We start from the raw sequence: 20,244 nt of genomic DNA, 5'->3' as shown, positions 1-20,244 counted from the left end.
GTGCAGATTTAGTTTTGGATACTCTGCAAAGTAAGATATGGGGGAAGTCATGTGCTTCTTGAATGCCATCAAATGAATTCACCCCTACGTGTCCAACCTTATCTATTCAATTTATTCCCCTTTAGTTCATATCAATTTTTTTTTTAATTATTATTATTTATTAGCATAGACAAATAATTTGAGACTTTAGGGTAGATATTTATATCTGCTAGCTTAATAATATATGGTTCTTGGTTGGCAAAAATATAGACAAAAGGTTTTATTGAAGTACTTTGCTTATTGGTGTTAGATAACTTCAATATTCTGTCGACAAAGAAGTTGAGATGGTTCGAATCGAAGTCATAATCAAACATAATACTAAATATTAGATGTTTTAATTACGAAGTAAAATTTGAATGTCTTGTTTTATTATTAAGATAGCATAGATAAATAATTTGATACTTTAGGGAAGTGTTTATATCTTCTAGCTTCTTTTTTTTTGGCTTTTCTATTCGGTGTTTGGAGTTCATATTAAAATTCTGATTAAATTCGAATAGTGCATCCATTGGCGTTCCAACAAAAAATTCTCTATATCTAAAATTTGAATTCGAAATTTCTGATTAAGGGTGAATTAATCTTTATATCTTTCTAGCTTAATAGTATATTGCTCTAGGTTGGCAAAAAAGTAAAAATGTTTATAAATTAATTAATTGAGGTACTTTGTTTATTACCATTTGTTGAGCTACTAGGTATAAATTTAGAGGATATATTCGAAAATAACATTTTATAGACCCCCAAATGCCTATATGACTATAACCTATAATCTTCAACTTCATTGGTTTTTGTTTACATGGAAGTCCTTTTCTTCCTTTGTTTTTTAATTTATAGAAAGGGGTAAACAAAGAGTATGGAGGACCAACCTTCCGTTTTTTTTTATTTTCCACCTTGATTTTTGTTATTTGTTTTTAAGATTTGATTAATTTAAATTTATGTAGAAAAAATTTATTTTAGAAGACAAAATGTTTTTTATTAGAGATAATTTTATATTTTAGACTTAATTTATTTTTTAAAAGTATATTTAAAATATAGGTGTACTTACCATTTCACTGTAATATTTGAAAGTAAAATATACCCTAACCATCCATATCTTTAATAAATAAAATAAATAGTTCGTCTATATTTGATTAAACACTAGATCTTTGCCTTTTAACATGCTAGAATTTTTTATTTTTTATTTATTTTATATCTATAGAAGTAGGTCATTTAAAGTAAAATTAGAAATTTACGTTCAAACGTTGATAGAAATTATTTATGCCTCCATTTTATTTGATTTATTTTAGTTTAACTAAACGTGAAGCTTAAGAATGTAAAAAATAAAGAATGGTGTGATTTTAAGCTAAAGGTGGATATACCAAATTGAAAATTACCTCAACAAAGAATGGAGTAGTAAGTTTACTTGTAATATCCTTCTATTTAAATTTATTTATCTTATACTTTATACATATATTAATTAAGTGAATTTCTATATTACAAATCAAATATTATTAATTTTTATATTAATAATTTGATCCGTTTCAAAAAGAATGTTACCTTATTATAACTTAAATTAATTTAACTTTAAAATTCTCCTTTTATCCTTAATGAAATGATTCTCATTAGAGTGTGTAAAAATTGAACCGATCGATAAATCAAATCGAAAAAATATTATTGGGTTATTCCTACTGGGTTATTGGGTTCACGGGTTTTTAATGATTTTATAAAAAAATTATCGGGTTAACAATTCTGTTACGATTTTTATTATTGGCTAAACTGATAACCTATTAAGACAATAGTAATTTACTACTTTACCCTTCATAAATATTAAATATTAACCTAACTAGACACTATATGTCTATATCACTACTCTACACAGTCCACCCATTTTACAATATTACTTCACATCTCTTTAGTTTTTACTTTTTCTCAAAACCTAAAGATTAGTTTGTAATTGTAGCTTTTGCAAGTTTGTAAACATCTGTAATTTGATTAACATCAAAAATTTCATATTATGTGTTTGAATGAAACATGTAATTGATGTAATTTCCGTACTACATCTGTTCTTACTGATGCAATTTATCATTATCTTTTTAGTTTCACTATATCAAAATATTTACAATTGATTTATTTGTTTCACTGCATCGCGCCAAATTGTTAGAAAAGTCAGAAGTTATATATTTATTTTATGATTATTTTCTTATTGGGCAAATCGAAAATCGAACCGTTAACGATAAAAAATCGATAAATCGAAAATCGATAAAAAATATCTTATTGGTTTAACGTATTTAAAAATCAAAAATTGATAAACCGAATTAATAATAAATAAAACTGAACCGAACCGATCGATGCACATCCCTAATTTTCAGTTAGACAAATATCCAAGGATTGTTTTAGATTAAAAATTTCAAAAGTTTTTTTTTTGTTTCCTTCTTAAATACCGTGTCAACTCAAATGGTATCACATAAAAACTGAGTTATTTGTTGTGAGGTATAGGATATAATAATTTCAGTGATAAAATGCGAGATTATTTTTACGTTTGATTGAAAATATTAGATAGTCCTTAAAATATTTATTCAACTAATTATAATATAGTGATAAAATATGTTATCTATATACATGATAAAATAACTTATTTTGAGATAATTAATTCTGAAATAACTTATTTCCGATCAAACGACCCGTAAGTTTCCAAACTACCCCTAACTAATCAAGTTTTTTTTTTTTACCATTATCAAAGTGGAATAGTGGATAAGAATTTTACAACAATACCCTCAAAATTCACTTGAAATGGCTAAAAATGTCCAATCTTCTTTTTAACACAAAATGTCAAATCTTGTCACATAATTCCCGGGCCATTAATTATTTTTCCATTTAAACCGCCTCAAGTCTACAAAAAGACTTTCTGCCGCCTTGGAAAATCTAGAGTCGTCAAATGTAAATTCCTATTTTTCTAAAGTTAACATATTGCTTATTTTAATTCCATGACCAACCAATCACATCACTACACAATATCTGTATCTATAACAAGTTTCCTTTTTCATATCAAGCAAATTTCTTTCTTTTTGCCCCATCTATATTTGGTATCGTCTCTGTCTCAATTTAAGTGTCTCAATTTTTTAAATTTTTTATTTATAATTAACTTTTCAATTACAATATTTTATATAACAAGCTTAATTCGTAAAATTTAAAGACTATACACTATATAATTTAAAATAATAAATTCAATTTTCTTACATATTTTTTAATTTTGTATTCAATTAAACTAAGAAATTTAAATTAAAACGACGAAAATACTTGCTTTGTAGCTCAAATCTGAATTCGCTTGGAAAAGTTCCATTTTAAAGTGTCCTGCTAAAGATTTTTTCATTTCTAAAAGTTAAATTTAGAATGTGATTAAGAACGAAGACATATTTATGTACCAGTTAAATACTCATTTAAGATTTAGATTTTATAGATCACATTTAGGATCATATCTAGAAGTCGATATACATTTTCGATTAATTAGTAGTTTTTATTTAAATTTCATACTTATATTAAAATATTTATTGAATATATATGGAGTTAAATTCAAAATCTAGTTACAAAAACATAATGTTACAATTTTAAAATTTTAAATACTGATCCCACCTTTCAATTACATTATAAGTCAATACTCAATTTTTGAATTCAAACTTTTTTTATATTTAATATTTTTTTATTTTAAAAATAAATATAAAATCCACCCCACCGCTTAATACAACTTTCTATTTGCATAAATTTACTTGGCGTGTAATTTTAGCAATTCTCATTAATTTAACCGCAGTGGAACATCGAAATGTCTAGCTCACAGTTTAACTTAACCATGGTTAGTGTGTTCTTAACCATGGTTAAGACTCCACTTTTTTCACCCCTTTATATACAAACCGATCATCACCGCCTGAACTTCATAACTCCAACTACGATGATCGGAGAAAGGAGTCGCCGGATTTCGACTGTAGACGTTCCGCCGTGGCCGTACTCAGATGATCAAACGGCGAACATGCACTTCATGTTAAGCAGCCCTAGTACCCCAAATTCCATTTCTACCCCTAATTTCAGTACTTTTGTTGAAGATGATTATTCTCTGCTTTTCCAGCACGATGGGGAAGATATGGATGAAATTGAGTTTGAAAATCGGGAGATTGAACTTCCGGTTGATGTTTACGCTTGTGATAATTTCAGGATGTATGAATTTAAAGTGAAGAGATGTGAACGTGGAAGGTCACACGATTGGACGGAATGCCCGTATGTTCATCCCGGTGAAAAAGCTCGTCGGAGAGATCCACGGAAGTATCACTATTCCGGTACTGCATGCCCGGATTTTCGTAAAGGGATTTGTAACAGAGGTGATGGATGTGAGTTCGCACACGGCGTATTTGAGTGTTGGTTACACCCTGGTCGCTATCGTACGCAGCCGTGTAAAGATGGTGGTAACTGTAAGAGAAGAGTTTGTTTCTTTGCTCACTCGCCTGAGCAACTCAGAGTAGTGTGTCCGGGTTCAGGTTCGGGTTCTGATCCGTTTGAGAACTCACCTCGACGGTATGTTAAATATTTGCATTTTGTTTCATCGCCTGAGTCGAGCTCGCCGCCGACGGAGTCGCCGCCGATGTCTCCGATGACGGCGGCGAACTCGTATAACTCACTGAGTCGATCACTCGGATCGAACTCGGTGAATGACGTAATGACTTCTTTACGTCAGCTGCAGTTAAACAGGTTGAATTCCATGCCTTCATCATGGAATGTACAAATGGGTTCACCTGTACTCGGGTCACCCAGACGACCCGTTATCCGACCCGGATTCTGTAGCTTGCCAGCAACTCCATCTGGAGATCCGACCCGACCCAGGAACCGGTGTTTCGATCTATGGGAAAAAGGGGAATGCGAAGAAGAACCTGTTATGGAGAGAGTTGAATCAGGGAGGGATTTAAGGGTGAAGATGTTTCAGAAGCTGAGCAAGGAGAATCCACTCGATGATCCGGGTCACCCAAATCCGGATTTGCATCCGGGTTCAGGTCCAAACCCGGATGTCGGGTGGGTTTCGGATTTGATCCAGTAAAAAAAAAATCAAGAATCATTGATCAATGGTGGGTCTTTTTTTTGTGCTTGTTTAATTAACTTAGATTTTTGGAAGCTATAAAATTGAAGGAGATTATGTATATTTTATATTTTATATATATAGTGTGAATTTAGTGGTAGTAGATATGGGGAATTATGTTTGGTTGTAAAGGGGAAAGTGAAAATTTTGGAACTTTTTTTGAGGAAGGAAATTTAGGGAAGCCATTAAAAAAAAATATTACCCCGATCTTTGGAAGGATTTCTTTATTTTATTATATAAACGTTTAGCCAAAAATGGCAAAAGTGAAGATGGGAATGTAGTGTTGTTTTGATATTTGAAGAATGGCAAATTGTAATCCTTCTAATGTATGTATGTACATTTATTATAATATTTGTAATGTTTTTATTTTTATTATTGTTTAGTGTTAATTGTTCTTGTCTTTTGAGTTTCATATTTGTTATAAGCTTAAGAGTAAGAGCCCGTTTGGATGAGCTTAAAAAAAGTAACTTTTATGTGTAAAGTGCTTTTAGAATCTTAAAGTGCTGAAAGTTATTTTTATAAATAAGCAGTTGAGTGTTTGGATAAAAGTGCTTAAATGAGGAAAATTATGTGAATTTTAGGATTAAAAGAATAAAATGGGTAGTTTGAGAATTTAGTTAAAATATAAGGGATATAAAAGTAATTTCCATGGTCAAAGAAAATGACTTTAAGCACTTAGAAAAAAAAAAGTTAGGAATCCTAATTTTTCATTTTTGACTGACTTTAAGAACTTTCTGGCTTAAAGTTAGAATTAGACAAACAAGTCTAAAAGCTGAAAAGGGGCTTTAAGTTGGTTCCAATCCAAACGGCCTCTAAATCTCTTTATGTCTAGTGTTAACTAACTAGATTGTTTTTTTTATCTTTAGTCGATTTTCTATTTCCCTGAGTTAGTGTCTAGCTCTGTGTACCTTTTACCACTCTAGGATATGTTTTTATTCTTAGGTACAAGGTGCAAGTGGATTTTCAGTTATTTGCTTTAGTTTAAACTCATTTGGGTTTTTGAGAATCTTTTGGAAAAACAACATTTCTAGCTTCATGTAAACTAGTGATAAGATTTGCCTACTCTATAATACTTCTATCCTTTTCAAACTCACTCACTACTCACTTCGTGAGATTTCAACGAGTATGTTGGTGTTTGCTTAGTTGAGTATCTGTATTTGTGGAGTGTAATGAACAAGTAACTATTCCTTGGTGGATGCAAGGTGCTGCTGTTTTCTATTCATATTTTTTTTACTCTCTTTAAGAACAGCTTTTCCATTTTTTTAGCAATTTTTTAATTTTAATTTTTCGTACGGACGTGTTTAAAATTGGTCTAAAATACTTCCTCCATTTTTATCCATTCTCAAATTTTGTTTCGACAATGATTGGTATAATAAGTTATGGACGTGTTTAAAATTGGTCTAAAATGCTTCCTCCATTTTTTTACATTCTCAAATTTTGTTTCGACAATGATTGGTATAATAAGTTTATCATTTTATTGCTATTAGTTGATAGAATTTTAAATATATTTATTCATTATATTTTTAAAAATATTAATTCAATATTAATAAATTGTGATATAATAAATTAAAAAAAATATTTTTAAAATTTGTTAAAATTGATAAATAAAAATAAAATTAAAAAATATTTTAATATTGAGAATATAATAAATTAAAAAAAAAATATTTTTAAAATTTGTTAAAATTGATAAATAAAAATAAAATAAAAAAATATTTAATAAGTCAATAAGCTGTAAGATGATTCAAATTTTTAACTCAATTGCTTCTTGTCGGTAATTGTCACATCTGAAATCTGAGCTTTAATAAATAAACTTATTTGATTTTTTCTGAGAACAAATTATTATGAAATTAATTATTAAATATTCTGAGTTAATAAATAAGCTCATTTGGTTTTGAGAACAAGTTATTATGTAATTAATTATTAAAGATTATTATTTTATTTTTAAATGTGGGATAAAAATAAATTTAATAAGTTACACAGTTTTATTTCTTCGATTAAATATGAATAAATTTATTTTAAAATTAGTTACTTTTTATCACCGGCACTAATCGAACACAGGAAAAAGACAATTTAGTTTGTACTGTGTCATGTTTGATTTTTAAAGGCTGAAACTGATGTACGTTTTCACAAGTATTATAACAAGTGTAAGTCGTGCCCCAATTACCACGACTATCTGTTTCTTGGATGAAATAAGAATATAATAATTTTAATTTTAAAATAACATATAAGAGTTATTTTATTTTATCATTTATATTAACGTATTCACAAGTATGATGACAAGTGTAAGTCATGCCTGAATTACAAAGACTATATAATCATTTTGGTGAGTGAGATAAAAATAATAATTTTAAAATAACATATCAAATTATTTTATTTTATCATTTTTATTAAAATAATGAAATTAATAATCTCAAATAATGAGTGAGTTAAGCCAATTTTATAAAATATCTCAATTGATAAAATATTCTATCTTATTTCATCTCATCAATCAATCAGACGACCCCACACAATTTTGGATATATAATGACTTTGCCAAATATGTGAAATTTTCTTCTGGTGCAGTTTTTGACTAGTTTGCTAAGGGTGTTAGGACAGAAAAGCCAAAGTAATAGAAGTAGCAACAATAGGCCATTATTGGTGTCATAAATACTATAGCCTCAGATGATCCCAAAAAAATTGTATAATGCGTCTGACACTAAAAATAATAATCGTAAATCCAAAATATATAATTTGGGTTTAATTTTCATGAGATAAAAAAGAAATATTATACCATTAATATCAATTGGGTGAAATATGTCATTAATTTCTTCTCGTGCTACTCGTACGATTTCATTACCACATCCAATTATCAGTAACGACCAACACTCGCAATCGTACAATTTCATTGAAGCTAACAATTTATAAAATCAAGATCTACAGAAACATCCGTCTGAGCAAACTCAAAATGGATACATTTCTAGCTAGTTGGGGTATAAGTTCTAGAAGAATGTATAGTTATTTTAATATGTATTTTCATTTGAATTCTTTTTCTTTAAACAGAATAATCCGACTGAAACATGAGAAACATACTCTAGTACTAACACATTATATGGCCCATTGTTGTAGTACTATTTTTTGAAAGTATGATGACGAGTGTAAATTGCCTCAATAGGTGAGACCATAGGACAATTTTTGGGACACAATGGCATTGCCATATTTAGGGGTATTTTCTTCTGATACTGGCTTGCTAAGGGTGTTTAGGCACAATAAGCAATGAGAAACAAGCAACAAAGGGCTATAATTGATGTCAGAGCTACTGTAGTCTCAGATGGTCCTTGATACGAGATTAATAAAAGTCTCAAATTGGTTCGATAATGAGATTGGTGGACTCTTTATAAGGCTTGATCAATCCTCATCTCTTTGACTTAGCTTTTCGGGTGTAAATTAGGTCAAAGATTTAATTTAACATGGTATTAGAGTAGGACCCATTTCACATAATGTTGGGTCTCCGAAATTAAAATTGCCCACGCACCAGATGCTAAGCACTAAGCGTGAGGTGGAGTGTTGAAGAATGACAAAAGTTTTACATTGGTGGTTAATGAGATGGATGAACTTTTTATAAGGTTTGAGTAATCCTCCTACCTTTGAGCTTTGAGGTAGCTTTTGGGTTGTGAATTTGGGCTTAAGACCTTATTTAACACGTCTCATACCGTGTCAGTCGTGTATAAAGTTGAACAAGTTCTTGAATCTTTATTCTTCGCTCATACATAGCTTATCAATCATCAAAACACCACATGATTTTTAACACAGATTCAAAGATCGTGGTGCTTCAGCAACTATTAACATAACTTCATTGTTACAATTATCGATTAAAATAACTTAGTTAAATCGTAATAATCATGTTTGTGTTTCATTATGTCATAGTTATAATAGGTTCCATTTTTCTTCTTGTGGAAAGTTGATGTTATTTAGCATTATTACCTTGTCAACAAAAAAAGAATTTGATCTAGTATTTTAATTTTGTTCTAGTTAATTCTGATTTGAATATCACTACCTATAAGGAGCTATTATCATTAGTTAATACCATCATACATTATATTAGCAATCGAAAATCACCATACATGTGAGACAATCATCGCTGTAATTATCTGTTATTCACAATTATCATTACCACAAACTATTAGCTATAACTATCAGTATTGCCAGTCGCTACCACCAACTAGCACCTTCCATCATTATCAGAAGTTACTTATTATCGTATGAATCATTCGTTCGTAATTAAGCTGCGGATTAAAATTAAGATATCTAAACTTAAATATTCATTATAATATAAGATGTTGTAATAATGTCAAAATTGAGGACCCAACACAATCCAAGAGATAAGGTATTTCTGTTGTGTGATTTTCCAACACACTATTAAATATTATCAAGTCTTTATCATATGCCTAACGCTTTTGGACTTAAACTTGCATCATTATTTAAATTAAATGATTCCATTTGAAATCCGATGTAAAGAAAAAAAAATAGAGTAATTAATGGTTTACTTTGATTTATTTAATTAAGCAAGTTTTATTTCTTTTAATCTACAAAGATTACTTCACTAATAAAAAAAATTGACTGGGTAGCTGAACAATATGACGTTGACAGCCATGACTTTGACCAATAATTTCTTTTGATTAAATGTGTTGTGGAACTTATCTCCTACATTATGACATAAATTATTGGAGATTTAACTTTTATAAGTTAAGATTTTAAAAGAATTGATCACTAAAAAAAAGGTCAATTGAAAATAGTTACAATTTTAACTATAAAATTTATACATTATTATATATATATATATATAATAACCATAAAAATAATACAAGTTACTAGTTATATTGATGATGACCACACTACGCCAGATAGTAAAATAGGCCAGATAATGACAATCCAGAAATTGTCACAAAGCATTTCTAGCCACAAGAAAAAAGAAGTCAAATAGCAAGACATGGACGGAGTGGATGTATGTGTTTGTATATATATATATATAGAGTTGATATTGTTATTTTATTTTATTTTTCATATATTTTTTATTTTTATTTTTTGAATCTTATTAGTGAAAGTCATTCATCTTATGAGGAGACTGGTGGAGCAGTATAGGGAGAGAAAGAGAGACTTGCATATGGTATTCATAAACCTAGAAAAGACCTACGATAAAGTGTCACGAGAGATACTATGGAGATGTTTGGAGGCTAAAGGTGTACTTGTGACATACATTAGGGTGATCAAGGACATGTACGATGGTGTCAAAATCAGGATAAGGACAGTCGAAGGCGACTCAGAGCACTTTCCAGTTGTGATGGGGTTGCATCAAGGATCAACTCTTAGTCCCTTTTTATTTATCTTGGTGATGGATGGATTGACGCGATAAATTCAAGGTGAGGTGCAATGGTGTATGCTTTTCGCGGACGACTTAATCTTGATCGATGAGACTCGTAGCGGAGTTATCGCTAAGCTGGAGGATTGGAGACAGACCTTGGAGTCTAAAGGGTTTAAGCTGAGTAGGACCAAGACAGAGTACTTAGAGTGCAAATTCAGTGAGACACCTCAGGAGGTTGGCACGGAAGTTAGCCTTGGTGAACAGGTCATCCTAAAGAAAAGTAGTTTCAAGTACCTTGAATTTATTATGCAACGCAGCGGGGAGATTGACGATGATGTCACACATCGTATTGGGGTAGGGTGGATGAAATGGAGGCTCGCTTCCGGTGTGCTATGTGACAAGAAGGTGCCACCACAACTTAAGGGCAAGTTCTACAAAGTGGTGGTTAGACCGGCTACGTTATATGGGGCGGAGTGTTGGCCAGTTAAGGTATCTCACGTTCAAAAAATGAAAGTTACTGAAATGAGAATGTTGAGATGGATGTGTGGGCATACCAGGAGCGACAAGATTAGAAATGAGGCTATTCAGGATAAGGTAGGAGTGGCCTCGGTGGAAGACAAGATGCGGGAAATGCGACTGAGATGGTTTGGGAACGTGAAGAGGAGAGACACAGATGCCCAATGCAGAGGTGTGAGAAGTTGGCCATGGATAGTTTTAGGAGAGGTAGGGGTAGGCCGAAGAAATATTGGGGAGAAGTGATTAGACAGGACATGGCGCAATTACAACTTATCGAGGACATGACCTTAGATAGGAGAGTGTGGAGGACCCACATTAGGGTAGAAGGCTAGTTCATAGTCTCGTTATTCTTCCTTTTAGTAGGCGTATTAGCGCACTATAATTCCTTGTGGTCTGATTTCTTTTATTATCTATTATTTTCTGTACTTCGATTGCTCTATTTTATCTGAGTTGCTTTCGTTATTCGCTTTGTCATATCGCTTTGAACTTCTTATCCTTAACTGACTTCTTTTATGATTTTACTGAGCTGGGGGTCTTTCGAAAATAGCCGTCCTACCTTGGTAGGAGTCAGGTCTGCGTACACTTTATCCTCCCCAGACCCCATGTTTTGAGATTTCACTGGGTTGTTGTTGTTGTAATCTTATTAGTGAAGATTTAATTCTGATCTTGCCACTATGTTTTTGTCAAAATAATCCTTAAACTATATTGCAAACTTAGGTTACATTTTAAAAATATTATTCTTAGCAGAAAACATCACAACTTTCATCCTTCTATTATAATTTGTCAAAAAATTAATAGATTCTACAAAAATCAAGATACCCCTTCGTATTGATTATTCTGAGATACGCCAAAAATATATAGTGAACTTTTTGAGCAATTAAGTTTAGCATTATACAAAATCTTTTAATTAACAATTTTTTATTTATTTTTTATGTGATTTAATATTAAAAAAATTATCAGTTGAATATGTTTCTTCTTAATTGAATCTGCAGGAAATGGTGTTTGTAGAAGACTTTCACTTTTAATAATGGAGAATGAAACTCGCATGTGAGACATAATCAGAATTTTGATTAAAAATTTGAATGCGAGACATAATTAGAATTTTGACCACCTCAATATTAGATTGGATCGAAAAATTATTGATCTAACTAGAATTGAACTTTGAAAGAAGTGAAAATAATTAAGCTTCAATTTCTTTCCATTGGTAAAAGATAAGACCATATATTCTCAAACATTCCTAATATTTTTTATTTCAACAAACAATGATGTCCAAGATTTTTAATATTCTTTTTTTCAGAAGCTTCTTATAACAAGTAATGTATTGTGCAGGAAAACTTTTTGTTACGTGAATTTACATATTTTCGTAGGATTCCTTAATTTTTTCACAATATCAAATAAAAGGATGAAAACTGTTAACTTTCAAATAATTGAAGATTTTTTTTTTATCAAAAATAATATTTTAAGGATGTAATTTAAGTTTTGGATATAGTTTAAGGATATTTTAGGCTAAAAATTCCTATTAATATTTTTCAAAAAATTTACATAAATATACTATATTAAGAAAATATTTACCATTTATAGCAATAATATTTTTTCACTGAACACCTATAATACATTTTTAATACATATTACTGAGAATAATTTATAAAAATCATATAATACATTGTGTCAATTTCTTACCAAACAAGCATAATATATTTTAAAACACTTATAATACATTTATTTTGCATGCATAATTTACTTTTAATACATGATAGATATATCATAATATTGCTATGTATTACTATAAATAATAATAAATAAAAAATATTGCTGAAATTAATAATTATTTATTAAAAAATGTTCATCCACGTAATTTTTTTCATATATAAACTTATTTATATATAATTACCAACTCCACTAGTTTAGGCCCATGCCAACAAACTATAATTAGGTTGTTGAAGAATTGATACAAAAGCAATCTTTATCTTTTTTTCTAGTGAGTTAGCGTTAAGCTTTGTCTTTAGTTTAACTAAAATATTACTTGCAATTGAGTTATATTATATCCCTTTATTTATGTAGATATTGCAATAATATAAAGCGAAAAAAAAGAACTTAATTCCCTCTCAATCTAAACTACTCATTAATGTGTTATCCCAATCTAATTAAGGGCATTCAATGAAATTAAGACAATTTTGACTTTCATAATATATCATTAATTTCTTCACAATAATAGGATGATGAAGAGATCAAACTAGTTTGACTTTTTTCATCCATTGATAGTGACTTGAGTTTATTACATAAAGTCAAGATTTTTCAAGTCTTAATTGCTATTTTTTTTTAAATTGCTATTCGAAAGTGAATATAATTGTGTTGATTTTATTATGATCGATATGATAAGTTGAAATTTGAATTTGTCTCAATTAGCATATTTGTGAAGTAAACACGTGCTTCCTTCGTCCCATATTAAATGCGCATCTTATTAAAAATAGTTGTCTCATATTAGTTGACCAATTTTATTTTTTTTATTTTACCCTTACAATTAGTATGACGTTTTAAATGTGAACAATTTCAAATACTAGCTATTTTTATATTTTATGTGTATTTTTTTTAACTTATTTTTATGTGCATTGATATGAATAAAGAGCAAAATAGTAAAATTGATCCATTAATAATTTTTTAATCATCATGTAAAATAGAAAACGTCCATCTAATATGAGACAAAGGGAGTAGATTTCAATTGTCAACTGAATAGTTATTATCTTTAAATAAATATTCGTTTAAGCAATCAAAAAAATGAATATATAGCATCGTAGCAATTCATAAAAAATAATCATCAAAATCTCTAAAGCAACATTACTCCCACCTAGTGCCCTAACAATTACGCTCCCTAAATCAATCCTTTCCCATGCTCATTAAATTTACCTCATATGATATAACATGATATAACATATTGGGATAGATAATAGAGGATAACCTACTGTGATGACTCACCACATCATCAAATTACATAGGCGTCAAGTGGTATGAAGTTGTCTATGTAGAAGCTTACATAGGAAAGGAGACTAGACTTGGTGGAATTTTCTAGAGAAATGTGGGAATTTTTCATGGTAGATCCTAAAATAATATAGATTTACATAGAAAGTCCTTGGAATCTTCTAAGATGGTAAAGTATTCTAGAAAAATGATTTAATTGTAAATATATAAGGACTTACTCAACAATTATTATTTACATATTAGTCCCTAAGTTAGTAGTATAAATAGAGGGACATCTATTTATAAAAACTATCAAAAAAATTCAATCAAAGTTCTCTATAACATTCTTCCTAACAATTTTCTTGTGTTCTCTCTTCCATTCTCTTAGCGATTCCTAAAATCTTAGGCTGATTTGGCATAGCAAGATCGTGAGCAAGTAGTGCAAGAATGTGATCAAGTTGTCAAGTACTGCACGTGCGCTTAGTAAAAGACTAAGGATGTGACACTGCACCCAAAAGCGCTTTAATGTAATTTATCCTACATATCAGTCTCGGTTTCATTTTGAAAATTATAGAATAACTTTAAATATATTGTTTGAAATTTCATATACTTGATGTTTAGAAACCTATGTTTGTAATCCAGACATTTTTGCCTGATTTCAATCATTTTTGCTTAAACTTCAGTTATATGTGCATCAACTTCAGATTGAAATGAATAAAGTTTAAAAGTGATTGAAATCCATCTATTTTCACCAGAACTTTAGGCAAAAATTATTAAACTTTAGGACTATATAATTTTAAATATTGTATCTGAAATTTAATTTTATCAAGCCTAACTTTAAACATTACATAAAGTAGGTATATGTGCTTAAAAAATTAAAATATATTTACAAGTTAAATGATGATGTCAAAACAAGTTGTCCTTGAAATATTTGGCCAAAAATTCAAGGTCATTCTCTTGTAAATCATCCCAATTTTTGCTGGGTTCTTTGGGCTAGAACTTGGGGTGCTTGTCGAATATTTGGGCTTGAAATCTAAACAAACTTGTTCACATAGTGTTAGAAGGAAAAGCCAACCATGCAGGTAAAAAATGGAAAAAGAAAAATGACAACCAAACATGAGCTTGGATTAGTGGAATCAACAATTAAATCACTGATATAGAGCAAATTTCAAAAACCGTTATATTACTGATACAAGATGGATTTTAGAAACTATTGCTATGATTGATAAATTTTTTGAACTCTTATTATGGATGTTAAATCTGATTGATAAGTTTATCTGGTTAAATAATTATCCTAAATAAAACTAGATATTCAGTAGTCCAAAGTCCAAACTCAATTTCTTTTTACTAGTTCTAGATAATTAGAAGAAACAAATCCAATTTTTGGGATTCTAAATCGTACGGGGTGCTAATCTATTTTTGTTCTTTATCCTAATTCCCAAGTTTAGTGTCAAGATTTAGACTCTCAAGTAGGAACACAATCTCCTATATTACTAATAGGTATGTAATCATCTAGATTATCGACATAAGGTGTATAGCGATGTGAAATCTAACTAAGATTTTCGTGAAATATTACATTCTTCTTGGTTGAAGTATCATGTATACTATATATTTAGTTAGGTGTGCTTGACAAAAGCATGCATATGTTGGCTTATATATGTGTGTTGCTACCTAGAGTCATTTTTTCTATGAATCCGATACACATTAACAGATTATTTTCATGATTCATTTCTTTATATTCTTTAGTTTGTATTCTTATTTTTATGTGTTTATCAAATTCTTTCAAGTTTATTAAAAGTCCTTTTTAGTCGACTAATTAGTGCGTCTATTTCTGTATTAGGTACTTTCAGTTCGGGTTGTTTTTCTTTGATTAACTTGTTCACTTTATTCAAAACTTAGGTAAAATAGTTGGACCTTTATATGCTAAGACTGGAAATAAAGGACAGAAATATTTTAATGTAGAAGACATTAAACTAATAAAATAAATTAAGCAAAAAGTTAAAAATATACCAGACTTACAAATCCCCTTAGAATTCGATTATTTAATAGTCCAAACCGATGGAAGTCAGTTAGGATGGGGAGCAGTTTTAAAAACTAGACCGAATAAATATAGCAGTAAAAACGAAGAAAAGATATGTGCATACCAGAGTGGTAAATATAAAGAAAAAGGAAATATGAGTAGTATAGACGTCGAAGTCCTAGCAATAATATATGGATTAAATAGTTTTAAAATATACATACTAAACAAAGAAGAAGTACTAGTAAGGACAGATTGTGAAGCCATAGTTAAGTTTCACCAAACAATAAATAGTAAAGCAAGCAATAAAAGACGATGGCTAAATTTTATGAATGTGATATCTATATATAACAATATAGTCTTCGAATATGTAAAAGAAAAAGTCAATGAATTAGCTGACAAGTAGAGTAGATTACAATTCAAAACTAACTGAACTAATTATATTTCAGCATGAGACCAACTGCCAATAGCCAGCAGACAAAGGCAAAGGTGTAGCCCAATCAGACTCATACGCTCAGACATTACTAGGTAAGACTAATTTTAGACCCCAAGATACACTTGAGATGATGGAAAGGATATACTTTAGTAAATTCAATTTAATTTCTTATCTCCAATATAACATATCTTTTAGATATTGCCAGACTGTAATATAGATAAAACACAAAAATGTTTAGTAGATAATTTATGGATAGCCTATAATAAACAAGACACTAAACATTTTATCGCAATCAATAATGCTCTATGTCGGTATTTCTCAGACAAAAATTGAGAAAATAAATTTAAATATTATCTTATTATACATGGTAAAGCTAATTGTGTTTTTCAGACTTGGACAAAAGTAATAGACTCAATAAATGAGGTAAAAAAAAACTCTCTTTTCAAAGATTTTAATAATTTTACAGAAGTTTTAGACTATGCAAGAGGAATACTTGATCCAAATTATTACATTTCACCAGCCCTCAAATAAAGTCAAACTCAATCACCTCAATACAACATTCAGAAAGACACAGACAAGATCATTTTTTGTGATTATTGTTCCACATGACTGAAGCCTTCAAAAGACTAAATACCAAAAATGAGGCTCTCATTCAAGAAAGCATGAGACATCTGAAGCAGTTTGAGACTTTCCAAGGTAAGTTTGTTTCTAAGACAAATATAGGTACTCAAATCGAAGAAATGAGTTTTTCATCTCAACAAAAAATGGATGAGAAGGGTGTGTATTCCCCTGTGAATGCTAAGAAATCTACTGTATCAGATCAAGGTATATCTAGTCCAGTTCAAACGGTAGCCGGTAAAGACATATCAAATTCGTTTATGGCTATCACTTTGCCAAAAAGTGAAGAAGAGAAATCTTCTTCCTCACGAAGAAGATTACCTAAAACTTTCCACAAAGATAGTTCTAAGAAGAATATGGCTATAAAAAAGAAAAAAAATCGAAGCCATAATTAAGCAGACATTAAAACATTTTTTTAAGGATCACGGACAAGATAAACATTCTATTAGTCAAGACGATCCATATCCAGAAAATGATAAGACAGTTCCAAATTCAGATGAAGATGCCAATACCAGCCCTATAAGGAGACCAATTTCAGAATAAGACTATGGGAGTAATGAAGACTATGGAAAAAATAATTATCAAGATGCCCAAGACCCATATGAAGATGATGACTCAGGAATGAACTTTGACTCCATTGTCTTACATAATTTAGATACATAATACAAAACAGAGGCAATAAAGACAAGAAGATAAATATCGATACTAAAAAGAAGATCACGATAAAGACGTATGTGGTTATTGTACAAAAGTAAAAAGTGTGTCATGTGAGTATGCCACGACTGTCTTGTAAAGAGTGTTGTCACTTTATCGCTACCCTCTAAAAGAGGAGAAAACTGTGGACAAGCACGCGTTTGTCTATGTGAGTCAAAAAAGATAAAAAATTAATAATGCATGTAACGATGGGGCCCAATGAGCACCCGACGGGCATTATTAAACGAAGCTTATCAGTTTGTCGGTCATTAATGACTGGGCCACGTAGCGTGTCTTGTCTTATAAACAAAATGACATTGCCAACAAAAGTATTAAAAACTTTTAAAGAGCCTATATCAACAATATAAATAGATGGACATTATAACTTCTATAATCATTACATAGAAAAAGGCCAAATAAATTTTATTAATATATGTAACGAATTTTATAAGCCTACATACAATATGTATAAAATACTGGCAAAAGATTTAGACATCAAAACAGATTTAGTAATATGATTACATTTTCTTATACAAAATAATGGAAGTAGTTTGTTTTCTAGAGATGGAATAATGTTATTTAGAAATACAACTTATACTCTAGTACAAACTATATACCCTCCTACAAAAGGAAGATCTCAAATTAAAGACATAAAAACCCCTAAAAAGGGTACAATGCCATGTTGCGAAGAATGTGATTATAAAGGAGGAAGTTGTTCTTCACAAAACCTGTATGAAGAATACAACGATTATTTAGAACAATCATACTTAGAAGATATAGAAAAAGATTGCACACTAATAAATGTAGAAACTGAATTTTATAATTTCCAGAAAGGAATAAACATTATATGAACTATAAAAAATTCTAAAGATTTAGATAGTATAATAGCAATATTAGATGAAATGAAGATAATTGGTGAAAAACTTTTAATACATTGGGGCTGTAATAAAATCATGTTTAAATTAGACATAATCAATCCAGAATATACTATAAAAACAGCAACTATAGAAGCAAATAATGAAGACACAGAGGAATTTAGTAAACAAATCAAAGAACTATTAAAATTAGAAGTAATAAGAAGATCAACTTCTAAACATAGATCTGCTGCATTTATGGTAAGAAATCATAGTGAGCAAGTAAGAGAAAAAGCTAGAATGGTGATAAATTACAAAAGATTAAATGATAATACTAGAATAGATGCTTATAAATTATCAGATAAAAATGAATTAATAAATAGGATACAAGGTAAAAAATTATTTAGTAAATTCCATTGTAAATCTGGATATTGGCAAAAAAAAATGCACCCAGAAAGTATAGAATGGACAACATTCACTACTCTGATTTGTTGTGCGAAGAGTGCATTATGACCCGTGGCCGCCTGCCTGGTGGACATTTTGAATGGTTAGCAATGCCTTTTCATTTAAAGACAACACCGCCTATTTTTCAAAGAAAAATGGACGATATGTTTGAAGACTATAAAAACTTTGTATTAGTCTATGTAGATGATATTCTAGTATTTAGTAAAAATATACAAGAACATCTGAGACATCTACAAACTGTGTTTAGGTTATTTGTAAAATATGAAATACTAATTAGTAAAAAGAAAAAAAATCGAAAAAAACAGGGTGTATTCCACTAGATAAACATGATGAGACTATATGAAATAGGTAATACTGAGTAGGATTTACAACATATTTGATAAAACTTATTTGATAGAATCTTTACCATCAGTTCATTTCGAAAAATCACCTTTTATATAAATCATTCTTATTTATTTACGATCTTCGTATAATCATAAGCCATACAAACGTAAAAAGTATTATTTAAAAAAATTCTCAGCTAAAAAATCGTACTTGAATAAAGATAGACATATAAAAATTATAACTACAGAAATTAAAGACTTAAAAAAATAAATAATAAGACTTGAACAAATCTCTCTTTCAAATATATATATATATATATATATATATATAATGGAGTAAAATCTCAATGTTTGTTAGAATTAAATTTCTAAGAAATGGTAAAGTTTAGTAGGTGTAAAAGAGGTTGACCATTCAACCATGAGCTAATTAAAATGTTTTGTGGGCTCCATATAGTTGATAGCAAAAATAGGAGATATGTTGACAATTGCATAGTAGCCCCTCAAGTGTCTTTAAACAAACATATTGACTGAGTTCTATTTTTAATCCAATAAATGAAAATGAAATTTTCAACTCAAAGACAAAGGACCCATTTGGCGATAAAAATGTATTTATTTTTAAGGGAATATTTTTTAAATTATTTAAAAATAAGTATTTGATCATTAAAAATTCAAATTTAACTTGATGTTATATTTTAATTTTGGAAAACAGCTACTCACTTTTCACTTTTAAAGTTGTATTTAAGTTCATTCAAACACAAATATTTTTTGTAAAAAGTATAATCAAATACAACTTCATCTTCAATTTCAACTCCATTAATTTTAAAAACAAAAGACGTTATATTTAACCATTTAACTATTAACACATAATATTAAACCATTTAAATATTGACACATTTTATTA

General features: G+C 29.5%; 1 protein-coding gene across 1 annotated transcript; it reads left to right on the top strand.

The window, feature by feature from the left end:
• The first annotated feature begins 3,862 nt into the window (after positions 1-3,862).
• LOC129871309 (zinc finger CCCH domain-containing protein 20-like) lies at positions 3,863-5,503 on the top strand. Its single transcript, XM_055946211.1, has one exon. The coding sequence runs from the start codon at positions 3,878-3,880 to the stop codon at positions 5,087-5,089; it is 1,212 nt and encodes a 403-aa protein (XP_055802186.1). The 5' UTR covers positions 3,863-3,877; the 3' UTR covers positions 5,090-5,503.
• Positions 5,504-20,244: the final 14,741 nt, after the last annotated feature.

This window comes from Solanum dulcamara, chromosome 10 (assembly GCF_947179165.1).
Source record: "Solanum dulcamara chromosome 10, daSolDulc1.2, whole genome shotgun sequence".
Classification (NCBI taxonomy): Eukaryota; Viridiplantae; Streptophyta; class Magnoliopsida; order Solanales; family Solanaceae; genus Solanum; species Solanum dulcamara.
Note: the sequence above shows the minus strand (reverse complement) of the source record. Positions and strands in the feature narration are given on the sequence as shown.

Bases quoted from the DNA above. Each gene is read 5' to 3' on its own strand.
- LOC129871309 (XM_055946211.1), top strand. From the start codon at position 3,878: ATGGTTAAGACTCCACTTTTTTCACCCCTTTATATACAAACCGATCAT.